This window comes from Chanodichthys erythropterus, chromosome 17, assembly GCF_024489055.1.
Source record: "Chanodichthys erythropterus isolate Z2021 chromosome 17, ASM2448905v1, whole genome shotgun sequence".
Classification (NCBI taxonomy): domain Eukaryota; kingdom Metazoa; phylum Chordata; class Actinopteri; order Cypriniformes; family Xenocyprididae; genus Chanodichthys; species Chanodichthys erythropterus.
In genome coordinates, this window is record NC_090237.1 from 35,803,480 (window position 1) to 35,830,305 (window position 26,826).

The 26,826-nt window shown below is 35.2% G+C and overlaps 2 protein-coding genes across 3 annotated transcripts; both read right to left on the reverse strand.

Annotated features, from left to right (window-relative positions):
* Nucleotides 1–776: 776 nt before the first annotated feature.
* LOC137004701 (transmembrane 4 L6 family member 1) lies at nt 777–4,559 on the reverse strand. Its single transcript, XM_067365281.1, has 6 exons — nt 4,427–4,559; nt 3,944–4,135; nt 3,524–3,592; nt 3,162–3,316; nt 1,860–2,052; nt 777–1,195 (listed from the first exon to the last, which is right to left on the reverse strand). The coding sequence occupies exons 2-6, from the start codon at nt 4,118–4,120 to the stop codon at nt 1,181–1,183; spliced, it is 609 nt and encodes a 202-aa protein (XP_067221382.1). The 5' UTR covers nt 4,121–4,135; nt 4,427–4,559; the 3' UTR covers nt 777–1,180.
* A 15,533-nt stretch (nt 4,560–20,092) lies between these two features.
* rnf168 (ring finger protein 168) lies at nt 20,093–26,826 on the reverse strand. Of its 2 annotated transcripts, none has more exons than XM_067365279.1 (7): nt 26,758–26,826; nt 25,731–26,138; nt 25,580–25,650; nt 23,245–23,415; nt 22,841–22,935; nt 22,643–22,718; nt 20,093–21,085 (listed from the first exon to the last, which is right to left on the reverse strand). In XM_067365279.1, exons 2-7 carry the CDS (start codon nt 26,062–26,064, stop codon nt 20,411–20,413), a joined length of 1,422 nt encoding a protein of 473 aa, XP_067221380.1. In that variant the 5' UTR covers nt 26,065–26,138; nt 26,758–26,826; the 3' UTR covers nt 20,093–20,410. The 2 variants fall into 2 exon arrangements, with proteins under 2 accessions (XP_067221380.1, XP_067221381.1); XM_067365280.1 differs by having other exon boundaries at nt 26,754–26,821.

Below are 26,826 nucleotides of genomic sequence, written 5' to 3' on the forward strand. Positions count from 1 at the left end.
ATCAAATACAAATTACAAAATACTATTTTGCATTTGAAATACATGTATCATAAATACTGCCCATCCCTGGCTATACACTCACTACTTCACCTTGTAGCAAAGAGTCATTTCTTCAGTGTTGTCACATGAAAAGATACAATAAAATATTTACAAAAATGTGAGGGGTGTACTCACTTCTGTGAGATACTGTACATACTATTTTGAGAGGCTGCACACTGCAGCGCCAATCGGTGGAGCTTGACATCCAGCTCCGCCTCTCTGTTTGTAATGGGTGGAGCTTGAAAGTTAAGCCACACCCTACCTCTACACATAACCCTATCTCAAAACCTAAAACCACCTAGACATTTGGCTCTGCAGTGAGAAGCACTTGACTATTTTGGGGATTGTTAGGGGTGTAAAGATAGACAAGATACATGTGGCCCTCTTGTGGCCACTATAGGATAAATTTCCTCTTTCCCACGCAGCTTTAAATATGCTGAGATCATGATTCTGAGGTGTTCAGTCTAATATTGTTGTGTCAGATGTCTGTGAATTTAGTTTTTGTTGAATTTGTTTTTTTTTTTCCTGTTTTTGTCAGGCACAGTTTCACAGTACTTCTGAATTATGAACAAAATCTACCATGTTTTAAATCAAAAACATTTTTGTAAAGTGTTTTTTTTTTTTTTCTTGAAAAGTGTGCTGCTTGCATTTTTTTATTAAAATAAATAAATGTAATAAATAATGCATTCTTTTAAACACCAAATTGTTCATACAATTTTAATCTTGTAGAAATTAAACAATAAATAGAACATCTTATCACAGCATTTCAGTATCAGCTGTATTATATCACATACATATAATTACACGCATACAATTTGCATAAATATGCATAAAAATTAAAGCATGTGAAAAAAGTCTGAGAATATATCACAATATATTAATTATATATTTTATACATATATGTTTTTACATATATGTTTTAAATAGCTTATGTATATTTGTTCGGCATCATGCTGAACCAGCTGAGCAACAGGAACATGGACTTGTGTGATGACAGTGTAGTAAAAGATTCAGGGGTGTGAAAACTGGCTTTACTAATCCACTTCTCATTTCTATTTTTTCTCCGTTTAAAATAAGTTAAGTAGTCATAGCTGAAAGTCATTCTCACATGTAGATGAAAATAATAGAACTTCTAGTCATTTCAAGCAGGATCAGCCTAAAAAGAGAAAGAAAAAAAGATAATTAAAAAAAAATGCTGTAGAAAATTATAAATTGCTATAAAAATGCAAAACAATTAATTAAATAAAGCTGAATCTTTTGATCAACTTAAGTAGGACTTCAGTACATCATTATATGTAATTTCATAATTACTTGTATTATCTGTGAAATATGGTTAAAGTGCTGAATGTACTCAAAGCATTTATTGTAAATTAAATTATACTTTAACTTCAAAACTTTTATGTCATGAATTTAAAAATATTTGTAATTACACATTTGTAATGTTGAAGTATAGAATATTTAAAAAAAAAAACATAATATTGAATTACACACTACAGTTTAAACTAATCTAGTACTTTACATGTGTTTTAGTGTGTTAGTCAACACATTATAAGTGTAAAAACTTTAAAGCACAAAAGATTATTAAAACAATGATTTAAAATATAAAACTTTTAATTTGACATTATTACAAAGTGTACTTAAAAGTGTGTTAAGAGTCAGTTCACAGTCATGAAAGTGTACTCTCTTTAAATATTTAAGTGGCCTATTATTTAATCAATATTACAGTTTTTTTAAAATATGCTTTGAAGATTTGAAGTACAAGTGCACAGTGAATACAATGAAGTGGACTTTTTCACAAAGGTAGGCTCTTTGTAAAATACCTTATTCTTGCAGAAGCCGGGTCCACACATGAACTCCAGTAAGGCGGTGAGGAGATGCAGAGCGCAGAGGATGAACTCAAGGCCACTTGCTGCCATGAGAACAGAGAAAAGAACAATATTCCAGATCACGACACCTCGAGGTTCCTCACAGGCTGATGCCCACCGCTCTGGATCATACAGATACAGCTTCTCTCTGCAGTAACAGACACACAAGAACATGGTCATTATTTACATGATCATACATGAAATATCATTATGCTTGAGTGCACTGAATTTTCAAAGTACAAGTCTTGCATGATTCGTGATCGCCACACTTTCAAAGTGAAATGGCCAGTAGATGGCGCTAATTGTGTTTGGTTTTATCATTAATGTGGCAACATTTTATTGCGTGGTAATTGCAACTTCTCACAATTCTGACTTTTTTCTCAGTATTGTGAAATTTAAACTCGAAATTACAAGTTATAAAGTCGATATAAAGTTGCAACTCTTTTTTTTCTCGCAATTGCGAGTTTTTAATCACACAATCCTATATATAAAGTCGCAATTCTGACTTTTTTCTCAGAATTGCGAGATAGCACAATTGCGAGTTATAAAGTCAGAATTGCGTGAAATAAACTTGCAGAATTGTGAGTTTCATGCAATTCTGACTTCATATCATGCAATTCTGACTTTATGACTCGCAATTGTGAGTTTATATTGCAATTCTGAGAAAAACGTCAGAATTGTGAGGTAAAAAGTCGCAATTACCTTTTTTTATTTATTTGTTTTTATACACTTCATGGCGGAAACAATGCTGTATCAGGTGAGCTACCGAGCAAGTGTACTATGTCAGAATAGCCATACATATGGCTGATTATGTGATGCAAATTTCAAAATGTATTAGTTTACAAATGATGTACTATGATAAAAAATGTTTTTAAGACATATTGTGCAAAGAACCACGCAAAAAGTCTTTATTATTGGATATAATCATAATTTTGTGTGAAAAGACACAGAAGGTGATGCTGTTTTACTGCCTCCAGTTTTCATTTCAGCTAGAAAGTACAGTGATTTGTTTAATTGGTACGTGTTGAGTAGGTAGAGGCACATTTTCACTTTTTAGTAGCCTACACTAGCACATGAATTGCATCAAAGCTAACACAGAAATTAAAATCCACAATTTCGATATCATGTGCCACATTTGATTTGTTTCTCGATGAAACAAAACTAGACCAATGTTTACGATTTTGCCTACAGAATAAATAATAGTAAGTTAGCTCTTTGTAAACATAGTGAAAGAATATAATCTCAAGTCTTACTCACCCAATATTGACTTGTTTTAATGGCCGTTCCCACTTTAGACCTTCAGTGCCATTGTGTAAACAGAGGGGTCCCAGCGCCAGCCCCATCCCACTCACCACGAAACACAACCCAGCTGCCACAATAACCAAACATGTGTATCCCAACTTACGCAAAACCTGGACACAAGACAAGAATACTCAGAATAGTTCACAGGATAGTTCTTAAAAAAAAAAAAATCTCAAAGAAATCCCCAAATTTGCTCAATGATGTTACATCATAAGGACAGGATATTTGTTCAAAACATCATGTTAATAAGTTATTATTCAAATGGTGAAAATACAACAACAACAAAACTAATGCGTAATACAATACAATTCTCTTACCTCAGCAGTAAAATAACAGCATCCTTTCTTTTCGTAGTGTGTTGTAAAGCCTCGAGCAGCCACAAGAACCTGACAAAACAAAACAGTCATCAGAGCAGTCTTGTTTGACGTAAAATACAGTTGTGTCATGTGATGGTGAAGCCCTACTGATTCAGTTCAGTTCAAGACAGGATGTTGAAACCAGAACAATAATAAAACCTTATTAAGGAACACAACTGTGTATATATGTTATTGTATATATTAAGGTCATTATTAATTATTTATTTGAATAATTATTATAATATACACATGCATTTTTTTTCATTAATTTTCCAATGTTATTATAATTTAAAGATGTCTTTGTCGTGTAATTAAACAGTATCAGATCTCCTATAACCGATAAAGGACTAGAAAAGCACAGCTAGTGTAATGAAAACTCACCAGAAGGCCAGATGCCCATATACCAGAGCACCACATGGCCTCTCTGGTCACATGACGCTCTGTCAGGTACTGATACTTCATGTCAGGAAACAACAGCAGCACATTTGCCACCATGCAGACGATGGCTATAGGGATCAGAGCCATTCCCACACACCTGGAGCAGTGACTGACACACATCTCAGCTCAGGGATCCTGTACATCAGACGTTACAGTCCATTTTGTCATTGCTGAATCCACTTTATCCTCATTAGTGTTTTGTTACTATATGTACAGTATGCATCATCACCATAAATGTTGTCTTTATGAATGAATATAGTTAACAAAATATGAAACCAAATGCCATCTGCTAGCAAAAATAATGGTAGTTTTCTCAGAACTTTGTTTTTCTGAAATATTTTTGCTTTTTATGCTCAAGCTTGCTCAAGCATCAAAATATTGTACTTTCTGGACTTGCTGTGTTTTGAGATAATGAAGAAAGCCTACCTGTTGAAAGCCTGTAGAATATGGTTTTAGGCTGACAGTCTGTTGTCTGGAATGCTCAGAAGAGTCTTCATGTATTCCAGGATGAGGAACTTTGACTGCTTAAATACAGTGTTCCCTACCCACATTCTGTGACACACATACACAGCCAACTGAGGATGTTGAAACCAAATGGGAAAGAAAAAAAAACTGCTCAAGTTTGCATATACAGTAACAATTCCCAATAAGGTCTCATTTGTTAACATTAGTTAACATGAACTAACAAGCAATATATTTGTGCAGCATTTATTAACCTTTGTTAAGATGTTCATGTTACAGTTCACAGAGCATTAACCAATGGTAACTTATACATGTGCTGTAGAATAACTGTTCATTTTTAGTTTATGGTAACTAATGTAGTTAACGGATATTAACATGAAACCTTATCCAGTGACAGGCAAACAGTAAACACTGCACATGTGAACTAAATCAGACAAAACAAATCAAGTGGCCGGTTGCATAAACTGTTAAGACTAGTCATAAAAGTTAGTCATCTATTTTTTTTTTTTCCTTCAAGACTGCTTCTAGTCAGTTACAAAAAAAAAAATGTACAACTGTCTAATTTGAATCAGAAAAGTAAGACAGATCACCTCTTGTCTTACTACTAGCTGGATTTAGGACAACTTTGAAAGGTTTTGATCCACTTCACATGTTGACTACTATAGTTCTTGAGACACAGTCTTAACATAGTGGCTAACTTCTTGCAACTGGGCCCAAATCTCTTTAATGACACTACAGAAGATTATATACACAAGTTTAACTTAAATTAAAGTGTACAAAATACAAGGACTGGCAGCATTCAGACAAAAAAAAAAAAAAAAAAGTTACGATAGATTGCAGATTAATAACTAGAATGTACATTTCCTGAAGAAAATGTGAATGGTGCTTGCAGTGGCAAAACTCGGCACTGTGATGCATGTAACTGCAATAGAGCCAAATCAAGTTTGTATAATGTTCTGTTCATGAAATATTGCTTATTCACGAAGTTACACGGTTGCTAGGGTACTCTAAATGGTTACTATGGTGTGCTTACACAGTTTATGGCATGATATTTAAAAACTGTTTGCCATTATGAATAAAAAAATCCCAACTCTTTACAATGTTCTGGTGCTGAGATATGGCTTGTAAATGTTGTTATACGATTGCTAGGGTGCTGATTGCTAGGGCATGGCTATGAAGTTATGTCACTACTTATTGGCTGCTTGATAGACTGGATCAGCTGAGCCCAGCCCCAAGTCTCTATTACCTTCAGATCCAAAGATATGATCTCTCAGATTTTGTCCCAATGTTAAGTCTATGGGACTTTTTTCAGCCGATTTTTTGTCCGCTGGCGAACATCGTACACCCGATTGCTTAGAAAAGTCATAGCCCACCTCTCCTCAATATGCCGGTCAATTTGACACCTCATTCATTGGTCTACGTCAAACGGTGCATGACGAGTTGGACTGTAATTTTGTTGTATAATGTTGAGTAATGTTCAGTTTCCACTTTCCCTTCCTTAAAAAATAAATAAATAAATAAATAAAAATATTGCATTACAGTGAAGGACTTGTAATGAAGGAGAATGGGGCTCATTTATACAGTAGTAGTAGGCTATGTAAGATGTAAACAATATGTGTGCTATCATTTTACTCTGAAAAATCATTAAGTTATAGGCTATGCAATTTTACAACTTTGTTGTAACATCATAATCATTTAAACCCAAAAAATGATGATTTAACCAGCTTTATAGCTCAAATAGTTTTAACAGAATGCTTTCCTAAAATTATAAGCGTCATCACATTTGTTTTAAAATTATCCAAAAATGATTGCACTTCCATTGTAACTGCCTCACTGTAGATTTTTGCATTTGTTCTTAAAGAATACTGCTGAACTTACATTAAACTCTGAATATTTCTTTAAATGTGAAATATCTGTGTAAGTAATGTCACCAAACCAAATAGCTAAAATAATGAGTTTGCTTTGTTTCAGTGTTCATTTCGTTAAGGAAAACTATGATGAAAAATGTTCGCTGACGACCTTTTTTCCATGACTAAGACGAGACGATGACAGACGACGCCAATGTCATTAAATGAAAACTGTGACTAAATCAACACATGCAATATTGTTGATGAAAGAAGATGAGACTGAAATGTGGCTAAAAAACAAAAAACTTGACAGAGAAGTAAGCTGGAGTTTAGCAATCTTTATTTGAGATTTTCTACTTAAATTAACGTGTCATTCAGTCGGTCGTTTGCTGACTAAATCTGCAACCAAAGTGTAGGCTGATATCCAGCAGTGGCTCTCAAACTGATGCAAGTTACGCAAACAAAATGCCGAGTTTTGCCGCTTGCTTAATTCTACTCCAACTTAAAAAAACAAACAAAAAAACATTAAAACTGAGCATGTATTTCTTGCAGGTAAAATGCCGTAAATACATGACATTCAATCAAATTACCTCATCTTTCGTGGTCAAAACTGACCATCCACGGCAGCAAATCGTGCAACATTAGTGATTCTCGACAATATACCTTTGTAAAAGTGGGGATTTAGCACTACTAGCTTGAAGAACAAATATAGACACAGACTCCATAGAGATGTTAGATTAAAACTCTCTGATACAAAAACATACCATTCTGTCAGTTATTAATTTTAATGTTGATCATATTATACCAGAAAGAATGCAATGTTTCCCGAATATCCACACGATTTCAAATATGACACAGATTTTATGCAACAGTTCAACAAACAAAAGGGTAATAATAAATGATGTACATCTTAGTATTGTCAGTATTTTTTATTATTATTTAAAGCTTTATTTATTTTATAAAAGGTATTTACAAAGGTAAAAAACATGCACTGGAAAAATCGATTTAAGCAGGCAAATGCTGTCCCTTAATGGAAAAGGTGTAACAGCAGTCTAAGTGGAAAAGAGGGGGTACGCAGAAGGATGTTAAATCCCTCAAGGGGGTACAACACTCTAAAAAGTTTGAGAACCACTGAAAAGGGATATGTAGAATTTCACAAGTGCTACTGCTAAGAGCGCAATCATGTGGTTTTATGTAGACACCATTGTTAGTTCTCAGCACGATTTGCAAATGGCTGGAAATGGAGAGTAAATATTGAAATTAAGTGTCATTTTATGTGTTTTTGAGTGAAGGGAAATATCTGTTGATGTTTAATGTTCAGTTATGTTTGACATTTAAAAGAGTTTCTGTTATGTTGAAGTTTTGATCATTACCATTGTGCTGAAGAGTAGAGCTCATGGTTCTGAATAACTGCATACTAATACTTTGAAGCATGTTGCTTTGTTCAGTGAGCAAAAACTTTACTATTGCCAGTGTAGTAACATGTTTGCTCAAACTTGTGCTGTGCAAGCTGAATACAGACTTTTTAATTGTACAATATAAGTCAAAGTCAAATGTAAACTGGTCATTTACATTCACTCTAAATCACACACTTTTGAGTGTCAACTTAAAATAAAAAAGCAAATTTCACTAAAAATAATAAATTGTGTCAGACTAAATAATTTAGAAGATTTTACATGATTTATTCAAGTAGGATCCATTTAAAGAAATCCAACCTTAAAAACTACTCAAAAATACTGTGTGTAGTATTGTTACTATCATTTTGTTTTTAAACAGCACATAATATTTTTTTTCATTTTGTTCAAAAAGCATTGAATTGTTTGAACTGTGAAATTAAAGTTTTTAAGCTGACAGTCTATTGTCTTGAATGCTCAGAAGAGTGTTCAGCCGTGATTGAGCATCCAAGTATTCCAGGATGAGGAACTTTGACTGTTTAAATACAGTGTTCCCTACCCACATTCTGTGACACACATACACAGCCAACTGAGGATGTTGAAACCAAATGGGAAAGAAAAAAAAACTGCTCAAGTTTGCATATACAGTAACAATTCCCAATAAGGTCTCATTTGTTAACATTAGTTAACATGAACTAATAAGCAATATATTTGTGCAGCATTTATTAACCTTTGTTAAGATGTTCATGTTACAGTTCACAGAGCATTAACCAATGGTAACTTATACATGTGCTGTAGAATAACTGTTCATTTTTAGTTTATGGTAACTAATGTACAGTAGTTAACGGATATTAACATGAGACCTTGTCCAGTGACAGGCAAACAGTAAACACTGCACATGTGAACTAAATCAGACAAAACAACAAATCAAGTGGCCGGTTGCATAAACTGTTAAGACTAGTCATAAAAGTTAGTCATCTATTTTTTTTTTTTCCTTCAAGACTGCTTCTAGTCAGTTACAAAAAAAAAAAAAATGTACAACTGTCTAATTTGAATCAGAAAATTAAGACAGATCACCTCTTGTCTTACTGCTAGCTGGATTTAGGACAACTTTGATGAAAGGTTTTGATCCACTTCGCATGTTGACTACTATAGTTCTTGAGACACAGTCTTAACATAGTGGCTAACTTCTTGCAACTGGGCCCAAATCTCTTTAATGACACTACAGAAGATTATATACACAAGTTTAACTTAAATTAAAGTGTACAAAATACAAGGACTGGCAGCATTCAGACAAAAAAAAAAAAAAAAGTTACGATAGATTGCAGATTAATAACTAGAATGTACATTTCCTGAAGAAAATGTGAATGGTGCTTGCAGTGGCAAAACTCGGCACTGTGATGCATGTAACTGCAATAGAGCCAAATCAAGTTTGTATAATGTTCTGTTCATGAAATATTGCTTATTCATGAAGTTACACGGTTGCTAGGGTACTCTAAATGGTTACTATGGTGTGCTTACACAGTTTATGGCATGATATTTAAAAACTGTTTGCCATTGTGAATCAAAAAAATCCCAACTCTTTACAATGTTCTGGTGCTGAGATATGGCTTGTAAATGTTGTTATACGATTGCTAGGGTGCTGATTGCTAGGGCATGGCTATGAAGTTATGTCACTACTTATTGGCTGCTTGATAGACTGGATCAGCTGAGCCCAGCCCCAAGTCTCTATTACCTTCAGATCCAAAGATATAATCTCTCAGATTTTGTCCCAATGTTAAGTCTATGGGACTTTTTTCAGCCGATTTTTTGTCCGCTGGCGAACATCGTACACCCGATTGCTTAGAAAAATCATAGCCCACCTCTCCTCAATATGCCGGTCAATTTGACACCTCATTCATTGGTCTACTTCGAACGGTGCATGACGAGTTGGACTGTAATTTTGTTGTGTATTGTTGAGTAATGTTCAGTTTCCATTTTCCTTTCCTTAAAAAAAAAAATAAATAAATAAAAATATTGCATTACAGTGAAGGACTTGTAATGAAGGAGAATGGGGCTCATTTATACAGTAGTAGTAGGCAATGTAAGATGTAAACAATATGTGTGCTATCATTTTACTCTGAAAAATCATTAAGTTATAGGCTATGCAATTTTACAACTTTGTTGTAACACCATAATCATTTAAACCCAAAAAATGATGATTTAACCAGCTTTATAGCTCAAATAAAAGAATGCTTTCCTAAAATTATAAGCATCATCACATTTGTTTTAAAATTATCCAAAAATGATCGCACTTCCATTGTAACTGCCTCACTGTAGATTTTTGCATTTGTTCTTAAAGAATACTGCTGAACTTACATTAAACTCTGAATATTTCTTTAAATGTGAAATATCTGTGTAAATAATGTCACCAAACCAAATAGCTAAAATAATGAGTTTGCTTTGTTTCAGTGTTCATTTCGTTAAGGAAATCTATGATGAAAAATGTTTGTTGACGACCTTTTTTCCATGACTAAGACGAGACAATGAGAGACGACGCCAATGTCATTAAATGATAACTGTGACTAAATCAACACATGCAATATTGCTGACGAAAAAAGATGAGACTGTCAAGTTTTTTTGTTTTTTAGCCACATTTCAGAGAAGTGAGCTGGAGTTTAGCAATCTTTATTTGAGATTTTCTACTTAAATTAACGTGTCATTCAGTCGGTCGTTTGCTGACTAAATCTGCAACCAAAGTGTAGGCTGATATCCAGCAGTGGCTCTCAAACTGATGCAAGTTACGCAAACAAAATGCCGAGTTTTGCCGCTTGGTTAATTCTACTCCAACTTAAAAAAAAAAAAAAAAAAACATTAAAACTGAGCATGTATTTCTTGCAGGTAAAATGCCGTAATTACATGACATTCAATCAAATTACCTCATCTTTCGTGGTCAAAACTGACTGCATCCACGGCAGCAAATCGTGCAACATTAGTGATTCTCGACAATATACCTTTGTAAAAGTGGGGATTTAGCACTACTAGCTTGAAGAACAAATATAGACACAGACTCCATAGAGATGTTAGATTAAAACTCTTTGATACAAAAACATACCATTCTGTCAGTTATTAATTTTAATGTTGATCATATTATACAAGAAAGAATGCAATGTTTCCCGAATATCCACACGATTTCAAATATGACACGGATTTTATGCAACAGTTCAACAAACAAAAGGGTAATAATAAATGATGTACATCTTAGTATTGTCAGTATTTTTTATTATTATTTAAAGCTTTATTTATTTTATAAAGGTATTTACAAAGGTAAAAAACATGCACTGGAAAAATCGATTTAAGCAGGCAAATGCTGTCCCTTAATGGAAGAGGTTTAACAGCAGTCTAAGTGGAAAAGAGGGGGTACGCAGAAGGATGTTAAATCCCTCAAGGGGGTACAACACTCTAAAAAGTTTGAGAACCACTGAAAAGGGATATGTAGAATTGCACAAGTGCTACTGCTAAGAGTGCAATCATGTGGTTTTATGTAGACACCATTGTTAGTTCTCAGCACGATTTGCAAATGGCTGGAAATGGAGAGTAAATATTGAAATTAAGTGTCATTTTATGTGTTTTTGAGTGAAGGGAAATATCTGTTGATGTTTAATGTTCAGTTATGTTTGACATTTAAAAGAGTTTCTGTTATGTTGAAGTTTTGATCATTACCATTGTGCTGAAGAGTAGAGCTCATGGTTTTGAATAACTGCATACTAATACTTTGAAGCATGTTGCTTTGTTCAGTGAGCAAAAACTTTACTATTGCCAGTGCAGTAACAAGTTTGCTCAAACTTGTGCTGTGCTAGCTGAATACAGACTTTTAATTGTACAAAATAAGTCAAAGTCAAATGTAAACTGGTCATTTACATTCACTCTAAATCACACACTTTTGAGTGTCAACTTAAAATAAAAAAGCAAATTTCACTAAAAATATTAAATTGTGTCATAGACTAAATAATTTAGAAGATTTTACATGATTTATTCAAGTAGGATCCATTTAAAGAAATCCAACCTTAAAAACTACTCAAAAATATTGTGTGTAGTATTGTTATTATCATTTTGTTTTTAAACAGCACATAATATTTTTTTCATTTAGTTCAAAAAGCATTGAATTGTTTGAACTGTGAAAGAATTGTGAAATTAAAGTTTTTAAGCTGACAGTCTATTGTCTGGAATGCTCAGAAGAGTCTTCAGCCGTGATTGAGCATCCAAGTATTCCAGGATGAGGATACTTTGACTGCTTAAATACAGTGTTCCCTACCCACATTCTGTGACACACATACACAGCCAACTGAGGATGTTGAAACCAAATGGGAAAGAAAAAAAACTGCTCAAGTTTGCATATACAGTAACAATTCCCAATAAGGTCTCATTTGTTAACATTAGTTAACATGAACTAATAAGCAATATATTTGTGCGGCATTTATTAACCTTTGTTAAGATGTTCATGTTACAGTTCACAGAGCATTAACCAATGGTAACTTATACATGTGCTGTAGAATAACTGTTCATTTTTATGGTAACTAATGTAGTTAACGGATATTAACATGAAACCTTATTGTGTTAGTCATTTACAATGTATTATCCAGTGACAGGCAAACAGTAAACACTGCACATGTGAACTAAATCAGACAAAACAACAAATCAAGTGGCCGGTTGCATAAACTGTTAAGACTAGTCATAAAAGTTAGTCATCTATTTATTTATTTTTTCCTTCAAGACTGCTTCTAGTCAGTTACAAAAAAAATGTACAACTGTCTAATTTGAATCAGAAAAGTAAGACTGATCACCTCTTGTCTTACTGCTAGCTGGATTTAGGACAACTTTGATGAAAGGTTTTGATACACTTCACATGTTGACTACTATAGTTCTTGAGACACAGTCTTAACATAGTGGCTAACGTCTTGCAACTGGGCCCAAATCTCTTTAATGACACTACAGAAGATTATATACACAAGTTTAACTTAAATTAAAGTGTACAAAATACAAGGACTGGCAGCATTCAGACCAAAAAAAAAAAAAAGTTACGATAGATTGCAGATTAATAACTAGAATGTACATTTCCTGAAGAAAATGTGAATGGTGCTTGCAGTGGCAAAACTCGGCACTGTGATGCATGTAACTGCAATAGAGCCAAATCAAGTTTGTATAATGTTCTGTTCATGAAATATTGCTTATTCATGAAGTTACACGGTTGCTAGGGTACTCTAAATGGTTACTATGGCATGATATTTAAAAACTGTTTGCCATTATGAATAAAAAAATCCCAACTCTTTACAATGTTCTGGTGCTGAGATATGGCTTGTAAATGTTGTTATACGATTGCTAGGGTGCTGATTGCTAGGGCATGGCTATGAAGTTAGGTCACTACTTATTGGCTTGACCAAAAATGATCGCACTTCCATTGTAACTGCCTCACTGTAGATTTTTGCATTTGTTCTTAAAGAATACTGCTGAACTTACATTAAACTCTGAATATTTCTTTAAATGTGAAATATCTGTGTAAGTAATGTCACCAAACCAAATAGCTAAAATAATGAGTTTGCTTTGTTTCAGTGTTCATTTCGTTAAGGAAAACTATGATGAAAAATGTTCGCTGACGACCTTTTTTCCATGACAAAGACAAGACAATGAGAGACGACGCCAATGTCATTAAATGATAACTGTGACTAAATCAACACATGCAATATTGCTGACGAAAAAAGATGAGACTGAAATGTGGCTAAAAAACAAAAAACTTGACAGAGAAGTAAGCTGGAGTTTAGCAATCTTTATTTGAGATTTTCTACTTAAATTAACATGTCATTCAGTCGGTCGTTTGCTGACTAAATCTGCAACCAAAGTGTAGGCTGATATCCAGCAGTGGCTCTCAAACTGATGCAAGTTACGCAAACAAAATGCTGAGTTTTGCCGCTTGGTTAATTCTACTCCAACTTAAAAAAAAAAAAAAAAAAACATTAAAACTGAGCATGTATTTCTTGCAGGTAAAATGCCGTAATTACATGACATTCAATCAAATTACCTCATCTTTCGTGGTCAAAACTGACTGCATCCACGGCAGCAAATCGTGCAACATTAGTGATTCTCGACAATATACCTTTGTAAAAGTGGGGATTTAGCACTACTAGCTTGAAGAACAAATATAGACACAGACTCCATAGAGATGTTAGATTAAAACTATTTGATACAAAAACATACCATTCTGTCAGTTATTAATTTTAATGTTGATCATATTATACCAGAAAGAATGCAATGTTTCCCTAATATCCACACGATTTCAAATATGACACGGATTTTATGCAACAGTTCAACAAACAAAAGGGTAATAATAAATGATGTACATCTTAGTATTGTCAGTATTTTTTATTATTATTTAAAGCTTTATTTATTTTATAAAAGGTATTTACAAAGGTAAAAAACATGCACTGGAAAAATCGATTTAAGCAGGAAAATGCTGTCCCTTAATGGAAAAGGTGTAACAGCAGTCTAAGTGGAAAAGAGGGGGTACGCAGAAGGATGTTAAATCCCTCAAGGGGGTACAACACTCTAAAAAGTTTGAGAACCACTGAAAAGGGATATGTAGAATTTCACAAGTGCTACTGCTAAGAGTGCAATCATGTGGTTTTATGTAGACACCATTGTTAGTTCTCAGCACAATTTGCAAATGGCTGGAAATGGAGAGTAAATATTGAAATTAAGTGTCATTTTATGTGTTTTTGAGTGAAGGGAAATATCTGTTGATGTTTAATGTTCAGTTATGTTTGACATTTAAAAGAGTTTCTGTTATGTTGAAGTTTTGATCATTACCATTGTGCTGAAGAGTAGAGCTCATGGTTCTGAATAATTGCATACTAATACTTTGAAGCATGTTGCTTTGTTCAGTGAGCAAAAACTTTACTATTGCCAGTGTAGTAACAAGTTTGCTCAAACTTGTGCTGTGCTAGCTGAATACAGACTTTTTAATTGTACAATATAAGTCAAAGTCAAATGTAAACTGGTCATTTACATTCACTCTAAATCACACACTTTTGAGTGTGAACTTAAAATAAAAAAGCAAATTTCACTAAAAATATTAAATTGTGTCAGACTAAATAATTTAGAAGATTTTACATGATTTATTCAAGTAGGATCCATTTAAAGAAATCCAACCTTAAAAACTACTCAAAAATATTGTGTGTAGTATTGTTACTATCATTTTGTTTTTAAACAGCACATATTTTTCTTCATTTTGTTCAAAAAGCATTGAATTGTTTGAAATGTGAAAGAATTGTGAAATTAAAGAATTGTGATACAATCTGAGATGCATGTGTGACAAACTATGCATTCAAACCCAAGCAAGAACATTGTGCAGATATTATGTGAACAGTGAAGAAACTGTATGTTTCATATTGTATCTTGATATTATTAGTCAAATGTTCTCAATATTTTCTATACAACACTGAACCACAATTTTACTAATAAAATATACACACTATTTTTAATTATCACCTTAATTTTTTTAATGAAAATTACAAGACGATGATTTTTTTTTTTTTTTTTTTTACAGTGAAGGTCAGTTTGTGTATTTTTCTTAGTTTGTGCTCCTTCTTTGAGATGATCAGATATCTGAACCACTTTGTAGTTGCGTGCAACAACTGGAAGGTCACTGTATGACCAAACTATGATGCAGTTCTGTTGCATGCAAAGCGCACGTCAAATGACCAGACCTCCATCAAAGTCAGCAAGTTCACAAGACAGTCCATGAATCAGGCTGCTGTGAGGGGATTTTTGTGCAGGCCTGTCAATCCAACAACTGCGGAATTATTTGAATTTTTAATCATTTTTTTTTTTTTTTATTAAACGTTACTACTGAACTTGAGAAATCATATCCCCCTATTTGCTAACCACAACGTTAGGTTGCCGGCATAAGGGAACATGTTCAATATTCACTCATCAAATATGAGGTTGTTTAATGGCTGATGTTTCAAGTCTGCATGAGATCAAAATTAACCTGATCTGCTTATTCTCATTTTGAATAATTGAATAATTTGAAAGAATTCTCTTATGCTCACCAAGGCTGCATTAATTTGATAAATTACTATTTTATTTTTTCCCCAATTCCATTTGCTGACTTCATCTTTAACAAGCAATTATCATTGCACACGTTTAATAGAATCCATTTAAATATAGCTCATTGGCTATTTTGGATATCACTTCTTTCTATATAATCCTGGGGGAATTTTGTCACAGAAACAAGGAATATTACTCATGTTGTACAAAGACACACGAGACTCAACTGGGAAGTGCTGCAACCAACTTTGACCCCAAAATATGGGAAATACTAAAATAATACCATAACAGGCTAAAAAGCAAAGCTAAAAGGAAGGAACTATCTTTGAGCCGTTATAAATCTACTTTAGAGGAATTTGATGAGGCAAGACTAGAGCAAACTTCGGAAGTCTGGTTTACTGATCATCTGACTGTTTCCCAGATTTCACATGACATTTCCGACGATAATACTTCTCAAAATGCAGTGCTTTTGCAATTCTTATGTAGAAAAAAACAAAACAAAAAAACAATAGCGTCATGACAAAGCAGATCAGCAGTTATGTCGAAGCTTTCCTCTTTAGGACACATGTGAGTCACATTAGCATTCTTCAAACTTAAGTTTAGGGGGATGAGAAAATGTATGAATATATACATATATGTGTATGTGCTATGTTAAAAAAAATAAATAGGACAATTGTCAAATAAAGAAAGAAAATAAAAACAAACTAACTACAAGAAACAGCACAAATAAATACATGAGAGCTAAGATACAAATAAAATAAACAATTCTTTACAGGTTTTTCAGCTATCCAACAGCTTTCAGATACAGAAATTGAATAAAGTAATCCAATATAAAGTATTTGCGCGCTGTGACGCAGCTCTCCATGCACGCACTTCAGATGAGTACACACAAATTACGGATGAATGTTTAAAATGGCAAGGTTTAAATGAGTTTAGTTTAAATACAGATAGCAACGTGAGATGTTCAGGTCTCACCTGCGCTTGTGTTGCACGCTATCAACACCCGGGTGATGACGGCGTAAATGACTGCTTATAGAGCTTTCAGCACGTCATTTGAACATTTGTTTACAGTGAGTGACTGTTTTGTCCATGTTCTTTTGATCATCGCTGTTGTAACATATTGGGAAACTACAATGCATATCCATCAACTGAAACATACATTAGCCCAATCCGTCTGTCTGTTTTGGACGTTGTTTTTTACAAACCATATTATAGATGCGTCGTCAAATTTGGGATGAACCATTGTGCAAGCGCATGCCAAACCATGAGTGGAGAACCGAACGGTTAGATTTTTTACATCAAACCGTACCATATATATATATAGATTATACACAGTGCTTCCCACAAATAGATTCTACTTGGGCGGGCCGCCCAGGTATATTAAAGAGGGACTCAGTAGAATACACTGTTTGGAAGTTAGTCGGGCTGAGACCAACAACAAACGTCTAACCAATCAGCATTAGGGGGCGTATGACGGTTGAGAAGAGAGAACGAGCAAGAGGGAGATTTGAAAATAAGAAACAAACTGCAGAACGAGAGATAGGACACAATACAAAAGAGCTCAAAAGAATATCACTGCAATGAAGGTTTATGACTGGACATGCGCTTTAGGACCCACTTTAATATTAGAAAAGCTTTCCAGCGCTGGAGAGAGCTAAGCAGGAAGGCCTGAAAACAGATGTGGAGGCTGCTTTTATTTCTTCTCATGTAAGTAACTTTGGGTTTTGATTGTCTGGAGCTGCTGTGCTGTTGGCGACTAACAACGAACACTTGTTTGTATTTACTCATGTACTGTACGTTCATTTTTTGTGCTTCCTTGTGATTCGTTCATCAACTGCGCTTTATTTTTTGTGAAGCATTTTGTTGCGCATCAGCTGTGATAAACATACATCCACTCGCATTGCGTGTGTAACAGTGGCCAGATAGTGAGTTTTGCAGGTAAACTACTGCGCTGATGACTGCTAGAGAATGAAGTGCTTGGCGTCATTGGTAGTGCATTCGCCGCGCATGCCAGCTGTGATGGGGCCGGGGTTCAAGACTGACTTGGAGCAGGGTGGTTAGGATTGGAGTGAGAGTTTTGGAGGCAGAGCAATGTAGAGAGGGGTCAGTTTGTTTGGGTTGATTTCAAATATCAACAATGTCCAATAGCGTAGTTCAAAATCTACTTACCGCACCTTTAACAGCCGCCCAAATATATTTGGAGACACATTTTTGCTTGCATTTTGCATTTTTTTTTATCCGCCCGAGATAATGAAACCATCCGCGATTGAAAAACTACTGGAAAAATCTCCCCTCGCCCTAGGGGTTTTGTACCTGCTCGTTCTGTGTGCACAAGAACTGTTCACTCCCGCTGACATTCCCATGTGCGGTGCAGAGACGCGGTGGATATTTCACAAAGGCGGCGCTGTTGCATTTTCTACACTGCTTCAGGAAGCATCAGAGCATAATGAATCAGCGTGTTGAATCACCTGTTCGGAGCGCCAGCAGTTTGGCACGCGATCCGAAACATGTTTCGATACGCTGATTCATAAAGCTCTGAAGCTTCCCAAAGCAGCCATCACTAAATAAGTCGTTAATTTGTTTTTTTGGTGCACCAAAAATATTCTCGTCGCTTTGGGTTGGTTTCCCGGACAGGGTTTAAATTAAACCAGGATAGGTCTTAATCCAGAATAGTTAATTGTGGTTTAAAAAATGGCTTTCTAAAACACAGATTAAGTTCAGATTACTAAAACCTGGACTATGGAGTCCTGAATTAAACTAGATTAATTTAAATCCAACTGTGCTAATCTGAATTGCTAGGTTGCCTGTAAAACATGGAATGAACCAAAAAAAGTCTAGAAATGATACGGGTTTGATCCAAAGCACTATCATAGTGGTTGTTTCATTATATATGCATTTTAAAAAAAAACAAATCTTGTTGGCAGGTCCTCAACCTAAGCACAAGCTCTACACTTCACCACAACGGTAATCATTAAAAAACATTAACATAAAAAAAATTTACATAATAGAACATTAAACAGTAAGAAGTCTCTCAATATTCTCATCTTTCTAAAAAATACATAACACTTTTTCAACATTTAGTCTCCCACTTCAGCCCTATAGTTAACCAATATTACACAAAGAGCGCCATTTTTATCCAAATTTAAGCACGACTACAAACGTGATATTGATTTTATACAACTTACAGTTTAATAAACAAGCAGTTTATATTAAGTGAATTACATTTTAGACACCAAATTGCTTGTTTTGCTCTATTTCGCCAACGAAAATAGTTTCGGTTGTGTCTCTGAGCAACACTTCCTGAATAGGGCTGGGCGATATATCGAATGCTTTTGTCACGCGCATTTCGTCAGTAAAGCCGGTTCCCTGATTACCGCTAAATCGCCATCACCTGCTTTCAAATGGAGCGGCATTTAATAGACAGAGCCGTAGTTCACTGACAAGCCACGCAATATCGCGTTCAATATCGACGGCGATTCATATCGATAGTGACAAAAGCATTCATATATATATATTATATATATTATATATATATATATATATTATATATATATATATTATATATATATATATATATATATATATATATATATATATATATATATATTACACACACACACACACGTGTGTGTAAATACCATGATCTAATAGAGAAAATCTGATCTGTATATTTGAATTATATACAAAATTTCAATCCATTTGTATTAAAGTTGAAACAAACATACTAATAAACTTAATGAGATGCATATGTCAGCCATACATAAGTGTTGATATATATTGCTCAATGCAGTTTGTTTCAATCTCATACATTTGAACTAATTGAATATTGCATGTTTCACAGCAAGTCATATTTGAACTATGTTCATACCTTTTAACTGAATAAAAAGATTTATATGGAAGCTTGTTTCTGCCAAAATAAGAGATAAAAAAAGGTAATTGTGACATTTTATCTCAAAATTCTGAGCAAATAAGTCTAAGCTACAAGATAAAATTTGCAACTCTGACTTTGTGACTTTATAACTCCCAGTTGAGAGTTTATATCTCACAAAAGTCAGAATTGCAAGATACATATATTTTTTTAAATCCATAACAAAAAACAAACTTCCATAGATTTATGCTGATTCTAAGAATAAAAAAATAAAAAAACATTTAAAAAATATGATTAATCAAATACAATCAAATTGATTTTTTTTTGACTGCAGAAATCTTACGGGTTTTATTTATGTATTACTGATAAATAATCTAGGCCCTTGCATTTAGCTTTTCACTTGTCAAATAACCAGACAACAACAACAAAATTATGTAAAGTAATCTTTTCTTTATTTAATCAAAGTGAAAATGCTTACAAAAAGATTTTCTTCTGCAGCATTCACACCTTTTCAAACTCTAAGCTAGTCATGACTTTATAAACGCTTATAAAATGAAAACCATTCCAAAACTATCATGACTTTACAGTATGGACCTCTCTGGAAAGGCACTGAAGGAGTATTAGCAACATACGATATGAGCAGAAACCGAACAAGATAACGGAACACGGCGTTCTTTAGTAGCAGCGCGGCAACTACTAACATCTGTTTCAAGTCTGAGGGTGTTTGAGGAACCAGATCAAAGCAGCAGAGGATCATTCAGCTGCCCATGTTGGGGAACATCTCAGTAAGGGTGGTCTGCTTTGACCCCTTCTTCAAGCTAGTCGGGACCGTCGTTGAAGGAGAAGATGCAGGGGGCGATCCCACTGTTCCAGACAGTCTCTTTTCAGTTTTCCCGTCGTCCCTGCGTCCCGTGCTGTTCCTCGCAGTCGAACGTGACGTACTAATGTTCTTTTTCGTACTCTCCACATCTGGGTTTGTACTTGTGGAAGCCGGAGTGTTTTTTTGCCTGAGCTGATAGCTACCGGCTGAACCCTTCCTGCGGTCCACGGTGTTTTCACGGTTCAGCTCCCTCTGAAGTCGCATCGCCAATCTTCGGTCCTCTTCTTCCTGCTGCCAGCGACTCTGTGCAGTCTCCTCGTCCCATAGCATTTCAGACAGGAAAGGGCTGTTGGCTGAAGGAGATTCACACTGCGGAGCAGCACAAAGCCTCTTAGTGTGTAGATCAGCTTCACTCAGAAGCTCTGTCTCTGAACTCTTCCTTTTCGAAGAGCTGCTGTTAGGACTGTTAAAAACAAAAGTGTGTTCTGAGCAGCTGGGATTGAAGTTGGAGGTGGAGGGTTTCCCGTTGTAGTCCAGCACAGGCACGATCTGTTTGACTGTGTCCTCCACAGATGATGCTGTGAGGCTTTTTGGAGGGCTAAGAATGTTCTCCTGAAAAATGGAACATTTATCATCTTTAAAATTAAACTATGCAACTATGTTTTATCTTCCACCAAGCATGCATGAATTTTTCATATACACTACTGTACAAAGGTTTTGGATCAAGTAAGATTTTTTTAAAGAAGTGACAGTATAATGTTACAAAAGATCTCAGTTTCAGATAAATGCTGATCATTTGAACTTTCTTTCCATCAGACAGTCCTGAAAAAAAAAAAAAAAAACATCAGCTAGAGGTCGACCGATTCATCGGTTTTGCCGAATAATCGGCACCGATAACTGATTGGTGGAACAACTGGTTATCAGCAAAAGTCCATGCCGATAATTGTTCCGGGTTGCGTCCAATGCTGGAGTAGCTGAGAAGGGGCCGCGGTCATCATACAGTACGAGAGCGGCCTCTAGAGGCTGAATCACTGATACCTCATGTTTATTTTGAGCGCTGACACTTCAGATGCGCAGTTCTCAACAATGTTATAACGGATATAACAGGACTTTCCCCAACATTTAATTTTGTCTGTTTTCATAAGCCTATTTGTATTTTAGAGAAAATACTATTATTTAGAGAAAGAACTATTATTAGTTTGGTATTAAAATTGTAACAACAAAAAATTGTTCCCTTACAGAAAACGTATGAATCACAAAATGTCTTTATGTCTTTCACAAAAAAAAAAAAAAAAAAAGCATTATAAAAGTATTTTTAACACATTAATTATGCCTTGTAATACAGCTTATAATGAAATGTATGGTCTCATGTATAATTGTAACCACAGTTTTATTACATTATATACACTGAACACAGCTTTAAAAAAGTACAATGCATTACAGGGATAGTTCACCCAAAAATGAAAATTCTGACATCATTTACTTACCCTCAATTTGTTCCAAACCTGTATAAATTTCTTTGTTCTGTTGAACTCAAAGGAAAATATTTTGAAGAAAGTTTATAACCAGGCTGCTTTGGGGCATCATTGACTTCCATAATAGAAAAAAAAAATACAATGGAAGTCAGTGGTGCCCCAGAACTGTTCAGTTTTCCACATTCTTCAAAATGTCTTGCTTTGTGTTCAACAGAACAAACACATGTACAGGTTTGGAACAACTGATGACATAATTTTCATTTTTGGGTGAACTAACCCTTTAAAACACACGACAAACAACCAATTTCAGAATCTGCATTATTTTAAGGCATTTTAACTCTGGTTACAATTATTTGTTAAAATATATAATGTATTATAATGTACATTATGAGTACCTTTCTATTGCATTATACATTCAAGCTTTAAGTGTTACCAAAACACTTTTGATGTTTCTTTATTTGTTAAACACATTTAAAAATCAAATAAAATTCAACTGATAACTACAAATTAATGAAGCTTTTGTTCCACATTATGTGGCATGTATGATCTCAAAGAAAACATTTATTTTTTTGATAAGTAATTAAATCAATGTGTTTTATTTTTATCATCACTTTTAAAATTAATTTCAGTTTATTTCCACTGTAATGATTTCATTTATAAGAGGAGGAGAGAATCAAAGCATCATCAAAATCACCTTATTAGCCATCAGAGTGGAGTTTGGGCCGCCGTCAGAACCGCTTGGCTGTTTATGAGACACTGGACGCAAAAACCTGACATGTAAGAGAATGCAGTGCATTAGAAAACCCCTCTCTCTTTATGGTCTTTCAAAACTTTCAACAATAACCAGACCTGAAAAGGTCTGATATACTGGGGCTCAACAGCAGGTACTCACTTCTCAATATCCCCCATATTTGGTTTTGCCTTCTTAGCTGGCGTAGCATCAGTAGGTTTGACGTTCCATGGCGACTCAGAGACTGGTCCTGAATTCTGCACAAACAGCACAAAACAGCATTAATAATCATCCCCAAAAAGTTTTGCTGAACTTTACTTAACAATGTTTAAGGTTGAGCTTGTCAAATGCAGTCAATGCTTTAGGAAGACAGAATGAGATTATTTACATGTCTTGAGATGATCCAAATGTCTGCTGTCAGATTTTATTGTTGTTTTGACATGTTATTAAAACAATCTTGACAAACAGTTTTGGGGATTTCAGTCCATCCAAGCAGAGAGGAGCCACACTTTTATGACCGTGCATGTCTCTGAATTTGGCTCACAGTCTCTGATGTGTGACCTCACCAGTTCTTGGCTGAGCAGTCTGGCCAGTTTCTCATCATTCTCCAGCTGTTGCTCTTCCTGCCTCCTCCTCTCCTCCGCCATACGTTCCTCCTCCTCAGCCAGCAGGCGCTGAATGTACTCCTCACTGGCTCTCCGCTCGGCTTCCTCCAGAGCTCGCTTCTCCTCCACAAGCTATTCAAAACAAGAGATGAGATGATGAAAGCCACTCTTCACAACAACAAAACACCAAAAACAAATTCGGTTCTGATTTGCACTAAAATTGACCATATCATTACAAGAAAAAAAAACCCATCATGAAATCATAAAAAAAAAAAAAAAGCGCTATTAATATTTTAAACAAGTCTTCAAATGGACACTACTATTGAAAAGTTTGGGGTCAGTGAGATTTTGTTTTAAATCAATTCTTTATTAATTAATCAAAAGTGACAGTAAAGACTTTCATAGGCCTTGTCCACACTTATACATTTTCATTTGAAATCTTTTTCTCTCAGTTTTCATCTTCCACCCACACTGAGACTGTTTTTGTCAATGAAGCTTTTTGAAAACACCCTCCCAAATGGATACATTTGAAAACGCTGTTTTGGCAAAGTAGCATGGACTGTGAAAACGGAGGTGACCGAAAACAATGCATGTTTAGTAATGTGATGCATATAATATATATGGTAATACCTGCATTGCTGATATTAACTTTAGTGTTTCTAAAGATAAATGTTCCATTGCAGAATATTCTTATTGCATTCCTGCAATGCAAAACATGATGACAATTGTGTTTTAGACCATATGAGTTTGAGTGCGACCTGGACGCAACAGATATTTTGCTAATAAAATGATTGTGCCAGAAGAACTTTATGTCTGCTACGTTTATTGCGTTTCACGCATGCGCACTAAAGTGATCCAAGCATTTTTAATGTTTCAGTGTGGATGAGCATCTTTTGGAAAACGCTTAAAAATGCTAGTGTGGATGATTAGTGATTTAAAACAAAAACACGGCTTTGAAGTGTAGAGCTAGAGCTGTATGACTCTGCACGATGTTTTGTCTCAAACAGAGATCACGATTCTGAACACACAGCTGAAACAAAATAACATGCAATTTAGTAGACTTTCTGCAGTCTATTTAAAATGTTTAATCTGAATGTTTTTTTTTTTTTAAATCAGTTTGAATGAATGATTCAGTGACTCACTCATAAATACTTCACTTATTTCATTACTAAATGAATCAGCAGTTCTGAACAAATCTCTTGAATAATTCAATGAAAAATACATTTCTTAGTCACTTGCCGCCAAGTGGCGTAACGATGTAATCATATACAATCATATTTTGAAGCACCAAGTTACTTTCAAAAGATGATTTGCTCTATTTTGAATGTTAATCAAACAGCAAATGACAAAGAAATCACTCACTGCTCCTGACTGAATAGCTTTTGTAACTTCAATGATGATTAATCTTTACTTAATACAGTGAAGATAATATGCAGTGTTATTTTATATTTGATTATTTTATTCATTTTCTGTACCTGAAAACTTCTATTAGATACCTGAAATACCTGCTGTTGCTTGTAGTTTGATTATTTGTTCTTATTATCTTTATTTTTACTTGACAGTTGTCCTTTTTTCCCTGACCATAGCACATACCGAACCATACCGAAACCGTGGCCCTAAAACCGTGATAAAAACTTGAACCGTCGCAGCCCTATAATATACACATAAAAAATATCAGCCGATATATCAATATCATTGGCCCCCCAATAACCTATATCGGTCGGGCTGTAATATTAACCAATTCTGCGGGAGTGTGGGCGGGACCTTGATATCACGGCTCCACTTAGCGCTGTCTACTGCGCAGACTCCAGACTCAAGATGTCAGCGGCATATTGGCACACTGGCAGCTTCAGTTACTACAATGGAAGAGAGTGAAGGTGCGTCGTTCATCTGTTTTTACAGTCTATGGTGTGAACACGATGGCCAATCAGAGGTGTTTAAGAATCTGCTCAACAGCGCTCAAAGCGTCACATTTTTTTAAATTTCCGAAGTTCGTACTTTTGACAACACTGGTAGTAATAATAACAACAAATCTTAATGGTAATTATATGGATATAAACAACAAAACATATTATGTGCATGGAAAAAAATCTCAGATCGTCCACTGCAGCAATGTTGGGATGCAGCATTGTGCTCGGAGCAGGACTGGACACACAAACAAAAACTATTGTGCTGGCAGAACAACAATACAAACCATGTAAACATGGGATTGCTGTCTGCAATGTGCATTCATGAGGCCCACCTGTTGTTTCATTGACTGCTGGCTAAAAATCCACCACCATCATGAATCTCTCACCTTGCTGATTTGGTCCTCATACTCTTTCCTCAGCTCTCCTGGCTGACATACTCGAGGTCTCGAAATCAGCACTGGAGGGAAAAAAAGCAACATGCATTACCATGATACAGATATTAGGCACATACTGCTTCAGTCAAGCTGCGCTCCATACCAGCATCATCACAATCGTCAATTCCCTGCACTCTCCGCTCGCACTGAGTGGGGAAAGCGTCCTGTATGCGTCTCCACAGCTCCATGTTGACCAAGGTCTTGTTCCGGCTGTTGAGTCGTGCCCAAGTGGACACACGTTTCCGGCAAAGCGGACAGCACATGTTGGACTTGTCCACGGTTTCCAGAAAGCAGGGTTTGCAGAACGTGTGTGTGCAGGGCAGAGTGACCGGCTCCAGGAATATGTCCAGACAGACCGGACAAAGACAGTCTGAACGTTCAAGACCCCCGGAGCTTTCTTCAACGGGACCCGTGTCCATTTCAGACACAGGCGGCATTCTGCGGCCGGACTCTGTGTGTCAATAAATGACGACTATCTCTCTCAGCTTCTACTGCAGCATATGACAGCCAGCTGAAAGACAAAACAACAACTGAAAGGCTGATCTAAAACATAGTATTATTACCCAGAAATGTACTACATTAGATCCAGGGTTTCCTCCACCACCAAAGTACAGCAGATCTTGATGGAGAAAATAAAACATTTAGAGTTTTCATGGGTCTCTAAAGGCTGAAACCGCCTGCATTAGATAACATTAAATCTAATGTAAATATCTATATATGAACTGCTTATTCATATCAACAAATAATCAATTCTTCAGCAATTGTCTGCAAACCTGCACATCACTATAGTTTTATTGTTAATCAGTTAAGTGTTCATCATTAGCAACATTAACATGTGTGAATTTTAACACGAGACGTCCAAAAAGGCTTAATTTATAAACAACTGTTAATAAAATATATTTTCAGAATGAACTAAGGTTTATTTTAAACAAGTTCTTATGCTAACCCGCATCTCAATGCTAGAGTAATTAGCAACTTTCCAGCAGTGGGAGTGTTTAATGTGAGGGCAAAATTGAAGTAAACCTTCTATTGTTTGAAGTACGTAACATCTCTGTTGTTATATGGTTCATTAATGCTAATGTCAAAAAACAATTACAAATATTACTATTCACACTTATTTGCTTACTTACTGAGTAGGCCCCACAATCCCGGGAATTTTTTGCGCCCTACTACTCACACATGTGAAGCCATGAGCGCCA